General features: G+C 40.7%; 1 protein-coding gene across 1 annotated transcript; it reads left to right on the forward strand.

Moving 5' to 3' along the window:
• The first annotated feature begins 207 nt into the window (after positions 1–207).
• Positions 208–18,785, forward strand: mamdc4 (MAM domain containing 4). Its single transcript, XM_050053376.1, is given in 31 exon segments — positions 208–276; positions 279–322; positions 324–385; positions 3,332–3,424; positions 3,912–4,079; positions 4,414–4,539; positions 5,085–5,318; positions 5,442–5,567; positions 6,226–6,393; positions 6,540–6,643; positions 6,818–6,973; positions 7,529–7,619; positions 7,733–7,849; positions 9,150–9,242; positions 9,344–9,481; positions 9,592–9,731; positions 10,248–10,356; positions 10,458–10,562; positions 12,376–12,510; positions 12,771–12,898; positions 13,000–13,216; positions 13,317–13,454; positions 13,533–13,660; positions 14,947–15,037; positions 15,166–15,315; positions 15,531–15,656; positions 15,755–15,879; positions 16,046–16,151; positions 17,058–17,257; positions 17,616–17,681; positions 17,985–18,785. Coding segments are annotated over 31 exon segments (3,753 nt in total). The 5' UTR covers positions 208–243; the 3' UTR covers positions 18,021–18,785.
• Positions 18,786–22,542: the final 3,757 nt, after the last annotated feature.

Raw genomic sequence — 22,542 nt, forward strand, 5'->3', positions numbered from 1 at the left:
ATCCAAAAAAACGTCACAGCTAAATTAGGTTCCCTTAAACAAGCAACTCCAAGTGGTCTTGTTAAACAAAATTAATAAACTCATAATAGACACTCTCTGCTGCCAGCTCTGTCTACATCAGTTCTTGTGCAACATACGGATGTACCTGCTGCAGAAAAATGTAATCCGGAGGAAATTGTTTTATGATGGTTTTTTGCAGTTGCATGCTGGGAGAATGTAAAGTCCAGGTGTTATCTCTTAGAAATGGAGAAGAGGTCAGAGTCAACTAGTAAAGACTCTCCAGGTTGTGTTCAGACTTCCGGACTGATCAGGTGGAGGAGAGGACAACAGAAGATGTTACAGTGGAGGAGCTCGGCCCTCATTCTGCTGGTGACTCTGCAGTTTGGTAAGAACACATTCAGCCAGACTCTATTTAAACTGGGGGAGTTTTGGTTACACTTGAATGTGGAAATAAGTCTGCTGGTAGTGGTGGTGGTTGGGCTGAACTTAGCTTGATGTGTCACAGAGAGAAGTATAACCTACACAACTGATAGTGTTGAAATGTTTCTAACAAGCCCCAAAAGTTTGACAAAAAACTCTTACCTATTAGTTTTTTTCTGAAACTTTTAACAACTTAAAAAACACAACTGCTGAAATTAAATCACTGAACCCACAGTTTCTAAGGTCAAGAATAAACTTACGTGCTCAAAGCACAAATGAAAAGTATTGTTGGTGTTGATCGTCAGATTTCAAAACAGCAGCAGTAAGTAAAATTATTGTTTTTGATAATAATGTCTGGTTGCTTGAAAGAGAGTCATATAATGGCTATTTCTGGTTTAAAAATTGTCTTATAGAGCAATGATTCAGATATTAAATTCTCTTGTTACCTTTTGTGTCTTGGGCCCTTTAAAGTGAACTGGCAAAGATTTATAGAGCTGCCATGCGGGGCACCTGTAAGGTTTAAGGTGTGTTTTTTTCTGTGGTAAGGTTTTCCTGATAAGTGGGAACAGCCTGAACTGAGGTTCACTGCATTCTGTCTTCCATGATAAAACAATGAATAAATGTCCTCATCAGTAGAACAGTACTGAATACTGCTATCAGTATTATTTTGGCCTGAACATACATTTCCTAGGGTTATCTCCGCTTTACTTAGGATTGCTAAAATTAGATTTCGTGCTGACTCACTCATAGTGTTGCACTTATTACAGCAACATCCATACGGATTAATGAAATTGAAAACATAGGATGGCCTCAGCACCTTGATGACATCAGATTTCATTTAATATTCTCAACATTCATTCCATATCCTCCTTAGACTCTTCGTCCTCATACGAGCACATTACATTTTGGGTTTGCTGCATCTTCTACTCCATTGTGCTTAACGTAGACCTGTTGTCCTCGTTCATGGACACTTTTTTTGTGCCATCTAGTGGTAGCAAAAGGACAATACAGTAGTACATGTATAAACAAGATGGCAGCCATCTCTGCCAAGTCGGTCTGCAGCTTAGGACTGTCCAAATCCACATATGATGGTAGCGATAGTTGAACGTTTCCATGGCAACGAGTAAAACAGTCTCGAGGGCTGTCTATCAGCCGCTTGCAGTCTCTGCCCTCGCAGACTTTACGTGATGACGGTAAATACGTCACACTACGTACAACTGAAGTCCACGAGGGCGGACATTATGTATATATGTCTATGATTTGGATCCCGACACAAAAGTCGACAAGTTCCAAAACCTGAACAAATTTTATGTTTAAAACTTGTTTATTTATGCTTAATATTGTTTGTAGTTTGATATTGCATATAAATTTGACCAATTTAGTAACAGTAACGAGCTACAATGCTGTTAAGTAGGAAATATTTATTTGAGGACATTGGGACTTTATTATTGCAGCAGCTCACACAGGCCAATTAGGTGTGGCAGACTGTTCCTACAGACAAAAAAGGACAGCTAGCTTGGACTATGGAGCAAGGAAAATTCAAACAGTTAAAAAATGAACAATGTTCAGGTATTTAAATGAACTGTTTTATACTTTATCACACACTTGTGGCTATTAAAAATAAACCTAATGTCCCCATATGAGGACATCATTTAGTCAAAAAACTACTTCCTGTTCAAAGACAATGCTTAGTTTTTTACACTTACCCGATCCTACTGATCGAGTTAGGAGACATTAAAAATGCGTCCCAAAGAAAAGTTCAGGTCTCAGAAGGATATGTTCTTTTATTCCATATATTCAAAATGGTTTTAGAAAAATCTAGATTAGAGGAAGATTTCGAAATTCAAGATCAAACTATTTTGACTTTATTTTATTTATTTATTTAACCTTTATTTAACCAGATAAGTCTGAAAAATATGCTTTAAAAAGCTTTGGTGTGAACAGAACTCACTAGAAAGCTATCCCATAGTTATCACATGTGTGACTCCACTATCATATCATGACTATCACAACAAGCTCACTGTGTGATAACTGAACATTTTCTCACCACGAAGCGTGCAGTGAGGAACGTTCCCACTCTGTGTTATGTCTGATTTCCAGCCGTCAGGTCGCTGAAGCGCAAAGTCTTGAGTCTTAATCAGAGACCTTTGGATGGACAGATGGCATTTCCTGCTGCTTCTCTCTGGCCTTTGAGCCTGTTGGCATTAATTGTACCATAAAACTTTGACTCTTGATCTTTGAGTGATTAGTCCTGATAGGGGAGTTTGGGGCTGAGTCATCTGTGAGATAACATAGAGCCTTCGAAAGGAAGAAATGGAAAGTTTTTAAGTAAAATTGATTGTACTGTTCTGATGCTTTAGGTATTTGAATTATGAGAGACTTTAATTTTACTCTGTATTTCAGAGGAATATTTTTATTTTCTACTTCACTACTAAATTTATCTGAAGGCTGGAGTTACCTGTTACATTTCACAAGTACTCTGACAATTCATTTTCAACCTTGGAATCAGCAGTTGACAAAACAATCTCCATTCAAGGTCCACTTGTTCTGGAGCTTTCCACCATATTCCTCTGTCTTCATCAGCAGATAATGTTTAGATTTGTTTGTTTTGTTTTGTGGTTTTAATATGGAGTATAGGGAGAGAAACCTTGATCTAAAATATACAAAAACTTGGACAAAAAGTCCTGGAAGTGCTCTGAATAATGAATAATAAACTTCTTGTGCTGATGAGGATCGTGTGATATGGTCAAAAACCCAGACAATCTGCAATATTTAATGACAGCGTACAACTAAATGAACAGTATTTATCTATTTATATACACACTGAAAGGCACTGTACTTCAGAATAAAAGCTTTTACATTTGATATTTGTGTTTGTCATGTGCTGAGCGTTATCTGATGTGTCACACAGCGGCTGTCTCTTGGGCTCACCGATGTCAGACTCCTGAAGGGAAATGTGACTTTGTGTGCGACTGTTCTGACTGCAGCGATGAGACAAACTGTGGTAAGTTTACAAATGTTGTTTAAGGGTGTCTTCACATGAAGTTCTTTTTCAACAAACCAAACTCAGCTCTCTTAAGTGCACCAAAAAGTGGACCAACGGAAAAGGGACTCCGTTCTTTTTCTGTTCACACTGTCAGTTCATTTGACGCCTGCCTTTCCTGGAACTACAACAAAATACATTTGAAAATCTCAGCAGCAATGTCTAATTCCAGTGCCATCTAATTCCTTAATATTGGAGAGAAGGCAGATATCTCTACAGCCAATATCTCCAACATGCTGGAGCTCATACCTAAACAATATAGATTCATAAATAGCACTTCATGTAAGAGGAAAAATATGCATGCTTCATTTATGGGTGAACTGTTCCTCTAAATATGATGTCGGACGCAAAGACCCTGCTTTAAACTGAATTCTGAGTTCCTGTATCTAGAGTTCATGTTCATATGAAGAGTATGACAGTTAACTATTATTTCTTTCCACTTCTCAAGGCTACAGCGGGAAAGGGTTTGAGTGTACCTTTGAGGATTCAGGCATGTGTGGATGGACTGACCAGTCCGTCAATTCAGTAGAGTACAGCTGGCAGAGAAGTCAGAGAGGAGGGGTCACGCTGCCGGACAGTGGACCGTCCTCTGACTACACCACCGGGACAGCTACAGGTAAAGTTTATATCTATCCCTTTTTATTTTGTTTTGTCCTTTTGTCCCCATGTTGTATATGCTACAAGTGTCTTAAAAGAATCAAGTACTTTTTGGTTTAAATAAGAAGAAATACTAGTAGAATACATTAATTTAATTAAGTTCACATTAGAGTCATTTAACAAGAGAGAAAATGTGTTGAACGCAGGTTTGCCTTGTCCTCCCAGCAGTTTAACATCATAACATGTCAAAGAGAGAGCAGAGGGACGGAGTCATATGAATTTATGAACTCTAATTTTCAAAACTGCAATGTCAACAACAAGAAATAAAACACTGTATATCTCCCATCACACAGGCTGGTTTATGGGAGTGAGTGCAGTGCAGAAAGAGTCTCTCAGCGCTGCAGTTTTAGTCTCCCCAGAGATGAAGCAGTCTTCACCAATCTGTCGCCTCCGTCTCAGATACTTCCTGTGGGACTCAGGTAAAGACCATTAATGACCGTGGGTCATACAATCAAACTGTCTGCTCTGGTCTGCTACATGGAGCTTCATGCTAACATCAGAGGAACATAACCTTGGTTGCCAATGTTGTAAATTTCTCCCTAATTTCAGATCATATTCCTGGTTGTGAAGGTTTCGGTTTAGAAATTTTTAATGGTGATTTCTTCTCTGTAGAAAATACTGCTTTACACAGTTAGTCATTCCCTGGCTGCAGTGACAGTGCAGAAACACAGAGATGCAGAAGACCTGAAAACGCTGACCAATCAGAACAAACTGGGCTTTTTCAGGAGGAGGGGCTTTAAGAGAAATAAAGTGAAAGTACCCCTTTAAAAACAATATTATAGACAGGATTTCATACTATTTTACTACTTTTACTATCAGTATATTTTGTATATTATGTGTTGTCATGTATCCTAGTTTTAATTTTAATTTTATGATTGTCGGTCATAATTTGATTGAGATTTGATGCGAGATGAGATTTTATTTTTCCTGCAGCTGCCCTACTCATTAAGCATCTCACCTGTAGGTCACAAAGGTTTGGGCTCCACACCCCTGTGGGCGTCCATCCTTCCCCAGGACTCTCGAGAGACTGTGGTGTGGCGTCCTGAGGTCACCAGTGTCCGTGGCTGGAGGGAAGCTACCATCTATCTGGGCCGTATTCCCACAACTTTCCGAATCCGTCTTCATTCGCAGCGCTCCAAGGGGCAAAGAGGAGATGTGGCAGTAGACCAGCTGGAGTTTCTGGACTGTGCTCTGCCCTGTGAGTCCCTAATGTCTTTTCGTTCTGTGCCTTTAGAGTCTTGAGATTCCCATCAGCAATAATCATAATTAATGAATAAGTTGATGAATTAGCATTCTCATAATGATGTCTTTCTCTCATCAGCACCACATTCTGGTAAAGAGTGTCCAGCGGGGATGATGAAGTGTAAGAATGAGGGCTGCGTGGAGCTGCGGCAGGTCTGCGACGGCACTGATGACTGTGGTGATGGGACTGATGAGCAGAACTGTGGTGAGAAATCATCTAAATCACAACACAGAGCCCTCTGACAACACGGCACAGAAATGATGCAGAAATTTGTCCTAACACAAGTGACTCACTGTGCAAACAGAACAAGTACAAAATGCCTGTGATAACAGGGCAAGACATATTGTGCAGAAAATATTAAAGGGGCAGTCCAACCAACAACAAAAGAAAACTTTTTCTTGCTCTTTTGTGGTATTAAAATCACTGGATTACATTTTAGTAATGACAATATAGTCCCAATGAAAACAGTTAACAGTGTGTTGTCTGTGGATTAACCAGAGAAGCTAGGATGTAGTTTATGGGAAGAAACATTTTTGAATGCAATTTTTTTTTCAAGTTTTTAGTACCACAAAAAAAACCCTTTACTTTCATTGTATTTAAATGAAGGCAGAAGTTTCTAGGATGGATATCTTAAAAATTTGGCCCATGAAAAAGACATAAGAAAATATGTTTCATGTGATTTGATACGATACAATACGATACGATACGATACGATACGATGTTGTATGATATACTTTATTGTTGCCGTAGGGAAATTTGTCTCGGTTAGAACAGGTGATTTCCTATACAGTCCACGTAGTACCTTAAACCTTAGGCTTTTATGCATCCATTGATCACCAGTTAATGTGCATTGTGTTTATAGTGTCTTTATTAGGGTACCAGCCCTGTGACTTTGAGAAGGGTCTGTGTGACCTGTGGGACCTGAGGTCACTGTCCAACTTGAGGTGGGTAAGGACCAATCAGGAGAAGATGTCCGTCACGGATCCTCTGAAAGGACCAGGCAGGGATCATTCCAGCAACAGTGCAGCAGGTATCACATACTGATGAATCAAAGTATCCTTACGGCTTCACTGTCAGTGTGTTCAGTGTTACTCCTCTAACTATAAGTAACTTTGTTTTTAAATATAACATAAAGTAATAATATATAAATAAAGGATAGCATTATTATCATTGCAGGTCACTTCCTGTATGTCACTGTCCCTGATGGTGGTCTCAAAAATGACTGGGCCGCTTTCCAGAGTCACCGCCTTGAACCCACCAATAGTTCACACCCTTGCAAGGTGAGTCTTAAGTTGATTCTTTCTTCAATCTGAGTTTTTTATTTTACTCTTATGCTTCAGTTTCACAGTAATTTCTTTATGGTCTGAGGTTTTTGATCAATTATTAAGAAGGCAGATATTTCTAAACCTAATCTGAAACTAATATGAGCCGTTGTCTGTATCCGCCTGCCGTAGATGGTGATGTACACTCACCAGTTTGGGCCGAGGTCCGGCGGTCTGTCGGTGCTAGTGGCCGATGAGAAGATCTACCCCGTATGGCAGAGGGGCGGTGCTCTCGGCGATGTTTGGGTGAAGGCAGAGGTGGAGATTGTCACCAACTCTACTTTCCAAGTGAGTATTTCACCTGAATTTGAAGCCACAATAATGATGCTACCTGTGGCCCGTAATATTTTTTTAAACAGAGAAATTGATACTGAAGATTTATTAATAAAATCATGATAACAAAAAGTACTTTATTCAGAGTTTTTGTCACAATGTATTGTACACAGGCTGACTACATATAAATCCTAATTTGTTAGCTGAGCCTAAATGATGCAGGGGTTGTTTTTTTTTCGGTTTAAAACTGATATTGGTATTAGAGAGTTTACTCTGATGAGGATGTATCAGCCAAATTTATTTTTGCAAATGAACATGCCAGAGAAAAGTGATCTTTGCACACACAGGCGTGTAGGAAAATAAGTTTTGAGCCCTGCTGACAAAAAATCAGCTCCATCCTCCTGCATGTAAACATAAACATTAGGGTCTTTATGTTTTAGAGATGTTTGAAATAGCTCTACATGTTTACATAGCACTTCAGACCTTTAGTTTTTTTGTCTTTTGATGAAATTGTTTTTGTCCTAAATTCACCCCTTTTCCCTTCTGCTGTCAAACTTTCTGCCATTACAGATTTTAATCGTGGCAGCAATCAGGGACTTTGCATATGGAGGCATCGCTGTCGACAGCATCGTGTTGTCTCCCGAATGCCGCTTGTCATCTGGTAATCCTTTCTAACTGTCCTTTTAAAGAAATGATTCCACATCTGCACAGGATGAGAGCAAATACTCTCTGAGGTGTGACTAATCCGCTTCCTCACATTCTCATCTTGAACAGTAAATGACACCTGGGCTGGAGGGTTCCCGAAGCCCCCTAAACACCCGTGTACTGTACCGGAGAAGATGTGTGACTTTAATCCTGACTGTGTAGGAGCAGAGGACGAAGCCAAATGTGGTGAGTCTGTTCGTTATGCTGACTCAGTTTTACCTTTAACAACAGGACTGCGAAGATAATCTTTATTAGAGCCAGCAGAAGCACAAATGAAGCTGCTCAGGGCTTCAGGAGCCACCAGGGGGCCCCCTAAATTAGCAAATTACAAACTGCTGCTGTGTTAAATGCTGACTATTTGAGAACTAAGACCAACAGACGTGTGATAGAAGGTTTTTTAAAAGGGCTTTATGATCATTGTATTTGAGAAGCAAAGGAGGAAGTAGAGTGATAGTGCCAAGAAACCTCAGAGGGAGCAGATCAGATTGGATGATTTATAGAGATCTGTGTGCTTCACATCTCAAACAAAAACGGTTTCCTTTAATGGAATACTTCACCCACCAATTACCATTTGTATATCAATAACTCACCTCATGATACATCATATGTTTTGTACTTCCCAAACAGCCCTATCCGACAGGGAGCTGAACTGAAAGTAAAAGAAGTTCTCTCCACAGCCAGACTCCATTGACAAATACAGTTATTTTACTTCTCTGAACACAGGAGCTGCTGGTCTACCTCTGCCTCGATCATTCAGTTTGTGTGTCTTATTGTGTGACTTTGGTGTTTTAAAGGGTTAGTTCAGGTACACCAAAGATACACAATAACACAGACAAACTAACTGATCGAGGCAGCAGTACACCAGCAGCTCCTGTGTTCAGTGAGGTAAAATTACTGTTTTTGTCAATGGAGTCTGGCTATGAGGGGAGCATAGATCATTTTTTCTTTCAGTTAAGTTCCCCGTTGGAAATGGCGGTCTGTTTGGGAAGTACTGAGCATACGACTGGATAAATGTGGCTTATACCACAAAAGTTGTGAGAGAATTTTTTCAATTTTTGGATTATTCGTTCACTGAAGGCACACGAGAAAAGCAAAGTTTTCTTGACAAATGCACATAACACGGGATGAGTTATTGATTTACAAATGGTGATTTAGGGCATGAAGTATCCTTTAACCATAACCATAACCACCAGCTTCTCCTAACCTTACCCAAGTAGTTTTAGTTGTTTTAACTGAACCAAACTTTATTCAGGCAGTAGATCAGAAAGTGCTGTGGGACTTTTTGAGATAACCTCCAATACAGTTGAGGGTTTTCATATGAAACGACAAAATGTGCAGTCCTGTTTTTTAAATACTTTTTTCATTTACACAAAACTAAGTAGATAGATTCACTCTTTTATTTTATTTTTTGAAATGAATTCTAGCACACAAGAATAATACAAGTCATTGTTTGTGAGTGAGATGTCTGCGTGAATCCTCTCTGCAGGGGATTTCTTTTACGCTGATGGCAGCTCAGGCTGGACCGACAGCAGCATCGGGAGTCAAGGTTGGATGCTACATGAAAATACCACTTCCGGAGGTGCGATCAACAACACTTAACCATTGCTTAACTAATATTCATGTTTTCAGATTGAAAAAATAACTAAATATTTGGATATTTGTTGTTGTCGTATGTCTCAGAGGACCACCTGTATGTAGCCGAGGCTCCAGGCCAGCAGCTAACTGAGGCCCAGACGCGGACCCCCCTCCTGGGCCCCTCCAGCCCAGCCTGCACCCTGAGCTTTGATTATGAACTAAGTGGGAATCCAAGTCACATTGGTAACTAAATCATTTTGTTATCTGATGTGTCTTCTTTTTACTCCTAACCTTTCCCAGGACACACTGCTTAGATCTTTAAATATGACTTTGTTTGCGTCTCTCTGCTGCAGGTGAGCTGTCTGTCAGGGTGTTTGACAGCTTGCTCGGCATACAGCCCAAGCTGTGGGAGTTCAGTGGGAGGACAGGAGCAGGAGAGGGGGCATGGCAGCATGCCGACATGCCTATTGGAGCCAGAAAACATCGTTTCCAGGTCATAATTGTTTTCACATTTAAAATGTTTGCATTGATGAGACGATAGAGGGCAAGCTTTGAAGAAAACGAAACATATATCTTCAGTGTGACCTTCTATCCTGTCTGGACAAATACAGACAGAGATTGCAAATAGTTATCATCATTATAATGTTTGAAAGTTTTGATCTTGAAACCAGAGTCACAGATATGAGCTAAGTTAAATCAGAAATCAAACCCACAGGTTATCTGTTTCCAGGATCCTTTAAGACTTTTCTACAACATGACTCCTCACTTGTTTTTTGCAATGCTAGAAAAATATAAAGATGACACAAATAGGAAATAGTAGAAACCAAAATGCAGCTGCAGATTAAAGGCAAGCAAAAGAAAAACGTAATTTCCAGCTGCTTTCTTTAGCTCGTTGAAATGAAATGGCTGCATCTGGTGAAACTGGTTAAAAATCGAATTTACTGTTAAAGCTTACTTATGTGAATCTTGTCACTTATCGGGACTCTTCTGTTTCCTCTGTCTTTACCAGCTGGCCTTTGAGGCTCGCGCTGTGAAACTTTGCCCATGCGCCAAAATTAGAGTGAAAAACGTTCGATTTGTCGCCTGTCATGCCAACTATTTCCCATCCTCTTCAACAGGTAGCTGCCATAACTATTTACAGTACACAGAGTAATGCATAATTCCTTTTATATTTTACCCAGAAATGTCTCACTGCTTTGATTAATTATTTTCTGGCCAGCGCTGTCATGTAACTTTGAAGAGGGGCTGTGTGGATGGTATCAGGACAACAGCGACAACTTTGACTGGACAGTGATCGATGGGATGGACCACACCATCGGGATTGGTAAGCTAACGTAAAAACAAAATATACAACAGTGTATATGGGTATACAAATGGTTTATTAAGGTTTTTAAATACATTGTAGACTTTGTTCAAACTTAAAATTTGGGGACTTTTGTCATTTCCTCACCCTAAATAGTGCCACAGAGGCCAGTATTAGGGTTCAGTATCTTTGAACTAGTGTTGTCAAAGTGTCAATTTATCGTTACATATTAATTCTGAATATTTGAAAGTGTTTCACCACTCATTTTCCATGGTACTGACACACTGGTACCAGCTGTGCTTTCTCACTCTCTGTTATTTTTAATGTTTACTACAGTCATTCTTCTCGTGTCTGCTACTATCCAAGAACAGTCGTTGTTGTCATGTCATAGCCTTGTTATATTTATTTTTTGATTAGTCCCTGCTGTATCTAAAAAGGTATCATATCGATGTATTTGTTTAAAGGTGTTGTATCGAAGTAAGAAATTCCAATATGTGAAAACTGAAAACACTTCTACAGACAATGAACTCCTAGAGCCATGAAATTTGGTAGGGGAACAGACAAAATGGTGTACAACAGTTCCAAAAAGGCACAAGCAAATGTCATATTTTTCATCACTTGCCCTTAAAAATGAAAACAGAAAGTGCAGAATTGGTGGTTTGGGGCCCCAGGCAGTCCCCCAAAGTATACACATATGGACATTTCCATATTTCCTGCTGAAAATGCAGTGTTTGATTGATGTTGTGCCAGATTTCAAGGGATCTAACTTCAATAGAATCTGAGATATTCAAAGTACGGAAAGCCAGCGTCGCAATTTGTTGCCATTTTGAGATGCCAAAATGGTCATGTTGACTCATTCCAAGCACCATGAAGATTTGTGTGAAAAAGGATTTATACTGTGTGTGGGAATTTTGTATGTAAAAAGACAAGCTCCCTCCATGTCGTCTTCATGTTTAACTTGAACAAGATATGAGGATTAGTATGTCCAGTCGGCTTCCCGTGCATATATTGAGCACTGAAGAAATGAAACCGGGACATCTGAGTGTCAGCATCAGGTGAAGTTTATGCACCTAAGTAGGCCAGCCACGTCCTGCAAGTAGCCTCCATCAGAAATCTTCATGAGAGTCTAGTGAGTTGCATTTGGGATGTTTATTCTAGTCCCACTACAGCCTCTAGATTGACAGCTGTTGGGATTATACTTACAGTATTATATATTAGAAGTTATTTCTTTACTTTAACATTTACCTTCCTTAACACCTTGTTGTGACTCAAGAATAACACTCCCATTAACACCTGATCATGTGCTTTTAAATGTTGTAAAGAAATAAATACTGAACTAATAATAATAATCCATTCATTCTGTTAATTTATGATGCTGTCTGGTAACCTATTGCGAAATGTAAAATGGCATTACATTTAGAGAAGTGCACAAATGACTCAAAACACAAAGTTCAGGACTTTGTTAATCCTGATTTGTGACGTCATCTTGTGACTTAAAAAGCTCAGGTCTTGACCTGACATTTTCTTTTGACTTTTGACCAACACCCTGGCCTAAATCACCCATAGGCCAATATGAAGTTTTTCTGGTTTGAAAGTGACCTTCTTAAATCTTCAGAAACAGTTTTGCCCTTTTAAATGAGTGTTTTTAACAGAGCTAACGTGACAAGATCTTGACAGCTGCAGTAAATATTCTCTACTTAGTTACGAGCTCTTAATCACTATAAGCCTATATCATAACATATATCAGACAATACTGCAGTGTGTTACATAAAACTGTTCCTGTAATGCCTTCAAAGTCACTTAAATTCCCGCCTGTCTATGTGTTGATATCCAGGGAAAAGCCTTGTTGTGGACATGTGGAGTCCGTCTCTGCGTGGTGCGTTCGGACGCTTGATTTCATTCACACAATCACCAGGTGTTACAGGTCACTGCCTGTCCTTCTTCTACAAGCTCTACGGGCCCAACGCAGGTGAGGATGACACCGGAAGGAAAGCAGTGTAGTGTGAAAGATTTACAATGAGACATCTGTTTGTTCAAGCCAGTGCATACTTTAGTTAATAACTTAGTACAAAGCGAACATGACATAGTCTGAGAAGTCTTATTCTGCCTGTTCAAATAGATTTTTAATGAGTTGCTGTTTCAAAATACCTGATCGAAGCTGAAAATAATCAGAAAGTTGAATCATGTCTTTGACTCACTGCCCTGTCCTCGCCCACTGATCCCATCCAGGTGCTCTGAATGTGAAGCTGTTAGATAAAGATGGTTTTGAGACCGTCCTCTGGACCCGAAGTGCAGCTCACGGCAACATGTGGCACGAGGCGCACTGCCCTGTACCACACCAGCTCACAAACTTCCGGGTATGGAAAACTGGTAGTCAAAAGCATTTCAGAGTATAATACCAAAATAAATATTTGAACATTATCTTACACTATCCATCCAACCTGTTATGTACCACCAGCTGATGTTTGAAGCTGTTCGCTCTGGTTTTGACGGGCGCGTGGCCATTGACGATGTGGCCTTTGGGGACGGTCCATGCACCGTGCCGAGGATGTGTTCCTTCGAAGGTCAGCGGTGTGGTTACACTGGCTCTGGTAAAGTTCGCTGGCTCCATCGCAGCGGACTCACCGCCACAGTGACTGGACCCAAAACTGACCACACTCTGGAGACTGAACTGGGTGAGAGAGAAGCAGATAATCACATGAATTAATAGTAATATTTTCACTACATGCAGAAAGCTTAGAGACGCTGAGTTGTGATCTTCCTCTGCCTGGTCAGGTTTCTACATGATGGCCAACACTGGCGCCAACAACCTTCCCTCTGGTGAAACGACGGCCCTCCTCTCCCCTTTTCGCCAAGGAACCACCAAGACTGAATGCGTCAGTTTCTGGTATCACATGGGAGGAGTGAATCCTGGTGAGGCACCTTCACACACTGAAACACACACACTAAAACAACAACAAAACATACAATACAACTGTGTGTACTTCACAGGTTCTCTGACATTGTACATGAAGCCAGTGAAGGGAGAAAGGGTGAAGATCTTCTCTGATAGTCTGAACCAGGGAGATGTCTGGCGCCATGGCAACGGCAACATCTCGAGTGCCCTTGAGGACTGGCAGGTACAGTGTGGAGGCTGGAGAGGGCTGCTGGAGCAATTATAGTATGACTATACTATAAGTGTTACGTACAGGATAATGAAACTGTCTCACTCTCTGCTCTCTCTCACAGTTTATTACTTTGCGTTCCTGTCATGTTTCTGTTAACTCTCTGATTCAGAGACATCCTTAAAAGAGCACTTCACCCCACACTCAAAAATACATATTTTTCCTCTTACCTGTAGAGCTGGGAGTTGCCGATTGTTTGAGATATCAGCCGTAGAGATGTCTGCCTTCTCTTCAGCATAAGGGAACTAGATGGCACTCGGCTTGTGTGAAAAACTCAGAAATCATGACCCAGTTACTCAATTTAATCCATAGACCTTGTGAGCAGGAGGACGCCATATCGTCTATGAGTAGATGCACGCTTCCTTCTTGTGGTGATACGGTTGGTGGGTGTGGTGCGTTAGAAAGAAAATAGTTCCTACATGAAACTGCTCACAACAAGGTCTGTGGATTATCTTGAGTAACCAGTTCATGATTTCTGGAAAGAGACATTGCTGTTGAGTTTTAAATCTATTTAAAAGGCAGACACCTCTACGTCCAATGTTTTCATCACTTGGCAACTCACACCAAAACAATATAGACTGATAAATGGCACTACAGGTAAGAAGAAAAATATGTGTTTTTGATTTTGGATTGTGTATAGTCCCTTTAAATGTCTTTATAGTTGCAGTCTGAGTGTATTTTTTAAGGGAAAGCAGCATGTTAACCCTTTAAAACCTGAGCAAATTGGCCTGAATCCTTTTAAGAACACACAACAGAGGCAATGAGCAACTTTACAAGAAATGACCCAAAAAAATAGCAAGAAATTAGTAAAAGTTACTGGGAAAAATAAGTTGAGAAAGGTAAAAAAAAAAAAAAATAAAAATAAAAATAAAAAAATTAAGTAACAAAAAAACAACAAGGAAATGACCCGTAAAAAAGTGCTAAATATTTTTTTAATATAATTTTAAACGTACAATTACAATAATTCTAAATACATTTTTGTCTGGTTTTATGTTTTAAGTTTTACTATATTCTTGCAGTTTGCAGGACACTTATTGCCAAGTTGCTCATCGCCTTTTTAATACTTTTCCGAAAGAAACCAAACCAATTCACTGAGGATTCAAAGGTTTAAATGCTTGTGAGAGGCGCCTCAATGCAGCACAAGAGAACTGATGTCTCTCCAGGTTTCAGAGGGTTAAACTTTCCATTCTCCAGTTTGTCATCTAAACCAAGATGCTGTTGTGCTTTGTCCTGCTCTGCAGCTGGAGTTTGAGGTGGTCGGAGCCGGAGGCAAAGACACTCACGTTGCAGTTGATGACATCTACATTTCAGCTCACCCATGTCAAGATCTAGGTTTGTAACAGCCTCAGCAACATTAATGAGAAACACAGCCACAGCGTTAATGTTTGGTTTCACTGCAGCTTCTAAGCTCTTTAAAGGAGCACTCTGACAATTTCTTTATGTTCTGTTATATATTTTAGGCTCTAAGTGCAGCCTGGAGAGAGGGATGTGTAGCTGGAGCAACACTCAAAACATCAAAATGGACAAACTGGACTGGGAGCTGACGAGTCAGGAGGCAGAGAGCCACTACCCCACCCCAGCCGAGGACCACAGTCTGGGGACAGAGAAAGGTAAAACAGAGAGAGACAATCAGGGACAGAGTTACTTTGACTGTGGACGTTGTGGCAAACACGAGATACGATCATGCAAATCATGTATTTCATTACTTATCAACACAGTCTTCATGCTGAGAGTCAGGAAGCACTTTGATTAATTCCAGGCAGTAACAATAACACATCAAAAATGCTCTGAAATGTCAAATAACTTTCCCTTTCCTTTCCGCCAGGTCACTTCCTGTTCTTACCGAGCAGCAACCGGACCACAGACAATCAAAACGCTCAGTTACTGAGCCCTCACCTGCCCCCGACCAAAGGCACCTGCCTGAAATTCTGGGCCTACAAGCCGTACTCATGTAAGATCACTGTCACTGTGAGAACCTGTCAGGTGCAGTCTGGATGTGTGTGATACTTGATATTTTCTAAAACTCAATCCACCTGTTTTTGTTTGCAGCGGACAGCGAGCTGAAGGTGTGGAGGCTGTCTAAAGGTCATCTCGATCAGGTGCTGGTGATTAGAGAACTGGGAGGACCATGGAGACGCTTTGACGTCAACATCACATCTACTGAGGAATACCAGGTCAGGCTTTCATTGCCAGAAAACACAAAATATGCTGTGTCTAATTTGTATTCACTAACATAGTGCCTTTATACAGTACACTACATGGGGTTAAAGTGTTCAACGTCTATGCTGCAGCAAAGTGGTACAACTGTCTCTGCTGTTGTCTTGTTTTTGTTGTTTACAGATTGTGTTTGAGGGAATCAAAGGCACACAAGGTGTTGTAGCTCTGGATGACATTGAGTACACCGTCGGAGTCGACTGTGCTAACCAAGTCACAGATGCAGTAAAAAGTAAGACAGGCCAGCCCATTAAGTGCTTACTGTACATGTACACAGCTTATTTTACTGGTAATAGTTTGACATTTTTGGTAATATCCCTTTTTTGTTTTCCTGCTGAGATCTAGATGTGAGGATTGCCACCAGATTCATGTCTGTATGTGAAATACAAAAGCTACAGCCAGCAGCTTTTTTGCAGAGCTTATACGGCTGTAACTAACATTTGTTTTCATTGTCGATTAATTCAGTAGTTGTTTGGACTTTAGATTATTAGAAGATGGTTTAAAGTGTTGATTGGCGTTTCTCAAAGCCAAACAGTACGTCCTCAAATGTCTTGTTTTGTCCATAACCCAAAGATATTCAGTTTACTGTCACGGAAGAGTAAAGAAACCAGAAAATATTCACATTTAAGAAGCTGAAATCGGAGAATTTTGACTTTTTTTCTCTCAAAAAAATTGTTCAAACCGATGAATTAAAGTAGTTAGCGATTAATGTAATGGTAGACAACTAATCGATTCATCGTCGCAGCTCTACTAGCTTAGCATAAAGACTGAAAGTAGGGGGAAACTGCTGGGCTGGCTCCGTCTGAAAATAGAAAAGTCGACACCTCTACAGCTCACAAATTAAGATTTTACATCTTTTTAGTTTTAATCTGTTCGAAAGTGTTTAACATGGTTTTACATGCTGAAACAATTTCTCTGTGGGCGTAGAGATTTTTCAGCCATCCATTTCCTCCGCTATGATAAAAAAATGTCTTGCAAACTTGTAAAATGACTATATTCACTAGTTAAGATATTTGTCTGATAGTCAACTGGCTCAAAATGTCAAAAAGAGCAGTGCAGCCTTTTGACTGACTTCCTGTCGTCTTCAGTATCATCTCTTGTAAAACTGGAAACTAAATGTTTTCCATCTTTCTTGCAGCTGCAAAGGGAGACAACGCAGGAGGGATCGCAGCGTCTGTCATCGTGGTCCTGCTGCTGATCGCCACATTGATCGCCCTGCTGGTTTACTACCTGCGAATCCGACAGAGAGTCAATAATATGGCTGGTCCAACATCATCCATATCATCTTCCACAGCTGATGCTGGTTTCAGTAATGAATCATATGAACCAGACCTCACAGTAAGTTAATCCGACATGAAAACCTTTGATGCTTAAAAAACATCCAGACAAGTTTGTGCTGTGAGTATTAGGATATTTCTGCTGTCTTACACCCTGGACGTTATGTTTGTGGGTTGGGCCATCGTGTCCATGAGTAACATTAGCTTTGCACTCATCAAGTTAAGTGCTGAGATCTCTCAGACTTGTACTTGTGAAATGAAAATGTCCTTTACAGTCTCCCAAGTGATAAAATCATACTTTAAAATAACCAACTCTCTTTTATAAACCAAAAATGAGTTGCAGATTTTAGCTGTAATGTAGCTAGCAGCATCGTCTTTTCTTTGCTGTGTCTGATTAATGGTTAATCATGTGATTTCAGCAGGACCATGTGATGATTCCACCAAGGCAAAACCATCCCATGGAGGCTGGGTTCAATGATGTCTCCGTGAGTGTACAGCATTTTATACTTTTTATGACTAATGTTTTATTTCTTTTAGTGGGAAGACAATATAGTCATCTCTGTCCTGGTACTGTGAAAGTACAGTTAAATAATGGTGGTTTAAAACTGCACTTAAATCTAATTATTTTCTACTTATGCTCTTGTGGCTCATCTGTAAGAAAACAAATACCTAGCATTACTGACACATGTCGCAGAGATGGAGGAACATGGTGCCCGTTGGAGTTTGGAGTACGCTGGACAATGGTTGTGCCCACTGACAGATCAACTCTTCTTCTTGTGTTTCTGCAGGTCCCTGCTGATTTCAGAGAGATGGAGGTGGCGTGAGGCAGGAGGAGCGGTGTTCCTGCCACCCAGAGGTGGCTTTGTAAAACTGAGGCGATATCACAGCAGAAGAACTGCTTGTGTCGCCCCTCCATGACACACACACACACACACACACATATACATACATACGTACACAAAACACAAACCGCCAACATACTGAAACACTGATGAACGCCTAATCGGTACAGCTGCCTCAGATCTGATGGAGCCCTTGAGGGTCGCAGCTCTCTGCCTGTGGACGGACGCATGGAAGTCAGAAGGAGAACGTCTGAGGTGTCGTGGACAGAAAGAAGTTTAACTGTCTTTAAATCAAGATGGGGCATAACCCATGAATGGCAAACATGGTTGCTTGGAGATTTAGGATCCATTTTGGATCCGTAAGTAAGCACCAACTGAGGTTCTTGAGCTTAGAAGACGTGAGTTTACCAGACAGAGAGTCTAATGAAAGACACGATCAAGATGCATTTTGGGAGAAGAGCTTGACTCACATTAAGGACTAAAGGTTGAAATATCTCTGCCTCAATCTCTTGAAAGTGTTCTTACTTTATAGAAAGTTGTGGAGTGCTTCTTTAAAGGAAAGAACTTAAAACTGACGGGTTAAACCTTGATAGAAGATAAAAAAGGTTAGAGAGGAAGTTGACGTGTAATGCTGCTGTTTGGAAAAAGTCTGTGAGACAGATGTATTCTTTGGGCTTTGTGAGAGGGTCATTACTCTTTTAAACAAGATATAATTAAAATGAATTAAAGCTGAGCATTAAAATACGATTAAGATACAGTTTGTTTGTGCTGTTTTTGTTTTCTTTCGCCAGTGTGCAGTGTACTTGCTCTTAGCTCATACTGCTCCCTGACACAGGCAGCTGCAGACCCAGACCCTGGGTGAGATTGTGAAATGGTGAATTTACAGATCACAGCAACTAAATATGAAACACTCTGTTTGATGTCAGTCTTTGTTTGAGTTCTAGTTCCGGCAAAAAAAATGTTGTCGCACATATCAGATATGCTGTTAACATAGTTAGCTTGCATTAGGTCCGTCACAGACCACGTTATCTGATGTGATGTCAACCATGTGTTTCTTCTGAAACGGAGATTGTCATAAGTGAAACCATATCAAGGAACTTATCAGAAGTAAACTCAGTCTTCCTTCTTCTTACTGGCATATGTGTCAACACATGTCTGACACTTTCTGGTAGAAGCACGTCAGAGCACTGTACATGTTTTTCGTATCACCAATCATTCTTCAATGACACATCATCACCATGCCACACTGCAAAAACTCAAGTGGTCTGAGCAATGTGACAAAGAATATCAACCGGGCTCTAAATGCCCCAGATTCTAATCCAGTCGAGCATCCATGGGACATGCCAGAGCAAGTCTGATCCAAGGAGGCCCAATGTGGCAACCCACAAGACTTAAAGAATCTGCTGCCAAACACCATAAAACACCCAAGGAGGCCCTACAGTACCATGGATTGGACTTGGCTCTGACCTGTTGAGGCATGAACACGGGATCCCTGGGGTATTAACCCGTATGCTCAATTGGATTGGGATTGACGCCTCAAACTCTTAGGGTGCTTTCAGACCTAGAGTTGTCTTGCTTTGGTCTGAATCAGGGACTAATTTGTTACAAAGTTGCATTATTGCCTCGAGTTGGTTCATGTTCTCATGGCAGCATTTACAAGCAGACCAGATCAAATGCCTTGTGTGAGAAAGCTGCTCTTGATTGGTCAGAATTTCCATGTGGGAAAAATCCAGGAAGTAAGCCAAACGTTGAAGAAGAGTACACTTGCAAGATAAATGTGACACTTTCTAATGTCACAATGGAGGGACAACTACGCAGGTTGATTTTAGCGCTGCTCATCGTGGACTATATTGCTGTCATTGTTCATTTTAGTCAAACCATACAGTTTGAAAACGAGGCGCGGCTCCAAGTAGTAGTTGTAGTTTTTAAAACCCTGTGTATAGACAGAAAGTACCATCGCCAAGTACTACCATCGCAGGTCTATCTGCCCTCCTCAGCTAGTTTGATGACATTTGAGGCACTCTGTCTTTTTCAATTAGGTTTCCTACATCACTGACTTTGTTGCCATAGCACGTTTTTCACTTTGCTTATGTATTTAAAATCCTGGGAAGAAAACTGCATTGTTCCCCAAATTAATGTTTAGAGTAGTAGGCTATTTTAAATGTGCCTGCTCAGAAGTAGTGCAGAAATGTAATTTTTGAATATCAATCAACAAAAAATAATGAGAGTTTTGTAAACTAACCTTGAGCTAATCAATTAGAAATATCAAACATTTTCTGGTTATATATTCACAAATTTAATAAAGTCTTGCTTTTCCTCATTATAATACTTTTGTTGATACATATTTTCCACATTTTTGGAGGTATTTATCAGCTGATGAAATACATTGATTAAAAAAAAAAGAAATCATTGATAATGCAGAAGATCAATGGTTGCATCCTACACGTCAGAGGATGAATGGTATCCTACAGCAATCATGCGTGCTGCTGAATGGTAGCTCCCTGCATGGCTCTGCTGTGGTCAAATGCCTCGTTCATCTTTAGGCAGAGGGGATGACGACATCATGTCCTTAGCAACGGTCGCGTCTCTACGGCAACATCCTCCGATGTCCCCTCTCTGCTGTTGTCACCGTGATTCTCATCTGTTGTCAGTGAGAAACACCATTTTCTCTCGGGTGAACTGATGATTTTGGAGGATGCTGTGTTGTCATGGGTGGAGTGCGAGCGCCCACCGCAGCAGCCGTTTGTGTCTCGCGACTTAAGTGCCTAAAGTTGGAGTGGACACGGGGCAACTTGGCCACGAGGACCCTCTCCCCCCAGTCATCGCTGATCAGCCTTCATCCTGCAGCAGACCGCCAGCCAGCTCCGTCTGCAGCCCGGTGCTGTTTGCTCTCAGCTGGACCGTTTCCATTTGCACCAGCCGGTTCTCATCCAGCGGCGCGTGCGGCTGAATGGATCCCGCCGTGCTCATCTTCCTGCTGTACGTGATGATCGCGCACGAGCTGTTCTGCGGCTGGATGCAGTACCGGAGACAGAGCAACAAGCCCCGCAAACGAGCAGCTGGACCTCTGCTGCGCTCAAGGTGAGTGTGTGTGAGCGTGTGCACGGGCGTGTGTGGCTGTGATTTAGATTGGGTTTTAATCAGAGCAGTAACATCTGGATGTAGATATACCAATATGTTCTGATAAACATGGAGGCACTGTTGACAGCTCTGAAAGGCTTAGCTGAAACATTTGTATTGATTATTAATCCATTCATTGATATTGTTGGAGCTGGTGTCACCAGATACCAACGGCAACAATGACAATAGATTTTTTTTTTACCCTACTTTTCCCATAAACACATTTAAAAAATCAAAACAAATAATAGATAAATTTAAATCAAAAGTTTAGGTAATAAAGCAAATTTCTCAAATGCATCAGTGTTTGTATTATGCATTGTATTGATGTGAGCCGTACAAGAACATTGTCTGAATAAAATAAATATTTGAGTATGGAAGTATATTCGTGACCTTATCTACAGTAAAAATTTACAAACTCAAGGTTCACTTACTGTTTTTCCCCAGTGCTTTTGGACATATCACAGCTTTCTTCACAGTTCTCCACAGTTAAAGGTCCAGTGCAACCAGGTCTCACTCCGAAGTCATCAAAATCCGGCACTTCGGCCGTGACTTGGGGCATCACACACTGACAAAAAAGACGTCCTTTAATGTCAGCATGATACGTGGTTGGTCAGCATTAAAGTTTAACAACGCTTGGCTGCATCAGGGGGAAACACGGCAGAATAAGACCACATGTTTTTGTTGCTTAAACCCAACCACGAGCGTTAGTTATTGGAGGAAAAAAATGTGGATTTCCAGTGTTGTACTGACGTAGTGCATTTCTTTTGAAAGAGACTGTGAGTAAACTTAAATTTTGACATCTTGACACGGCGTCCCAGAACGTCAGCAACCAATGCACCCAGGGTAACTTTAACGTAGCATTTGGACGTGACCAAACATCACTATGTGACAAGGTCAGAGTGAGAATGGGTTGGTTTCTATCTGTTTTAATCACCAGGTCCGTTTGTTTTAGAAAAGAAGAGATCTCTGCGGATATTTCGGCTCCAAGTAAAAACCTCCTGAACTATGAACACTAAAGGAATTCTAATCGGGAAAAGTTTCAGCTGGTTGCAATCTACAATCCTCACCACTAGATGCCACTAAATCCCACTAAATCTTACACACTGGACCTTTAATTGAACTTGCTCAGGTGTCATCGTATGACCACCTGTTATCACGTGACCACTTGCTCATGAGGACACCTGAGCAAGTTTCACTTTCTCCACTAAAGCTGCTATCAACAGTGAGTGAACCCTGAGTGTAGAGTATTTTTATCTAAGAACTGAAATAAGCCTACTAAATTACCAAACTTATGATTTAAATCAGGCAACGTCTTAAGTGAAATTAAAATCTGAACAGGTAGTACGTTTCTTAACAGCTCTGTATAATAAGTACATTGTGCACT

Source organism: Epinephelus moara, chromosome 9, assembly GCF_006386435.1.
Source record: "Epinephelus moara isolate mb chromosome 9, YSFRI_EMoa_1.0, whole genome shotgun sequence".
NCBI classification, from domain to species: domain Eukaryota; kingdom Metazoa; phylum Chordata; class Actinopteri; order Perciformes; family Serranidae; genus Epinephelus; species Epinephelus moara.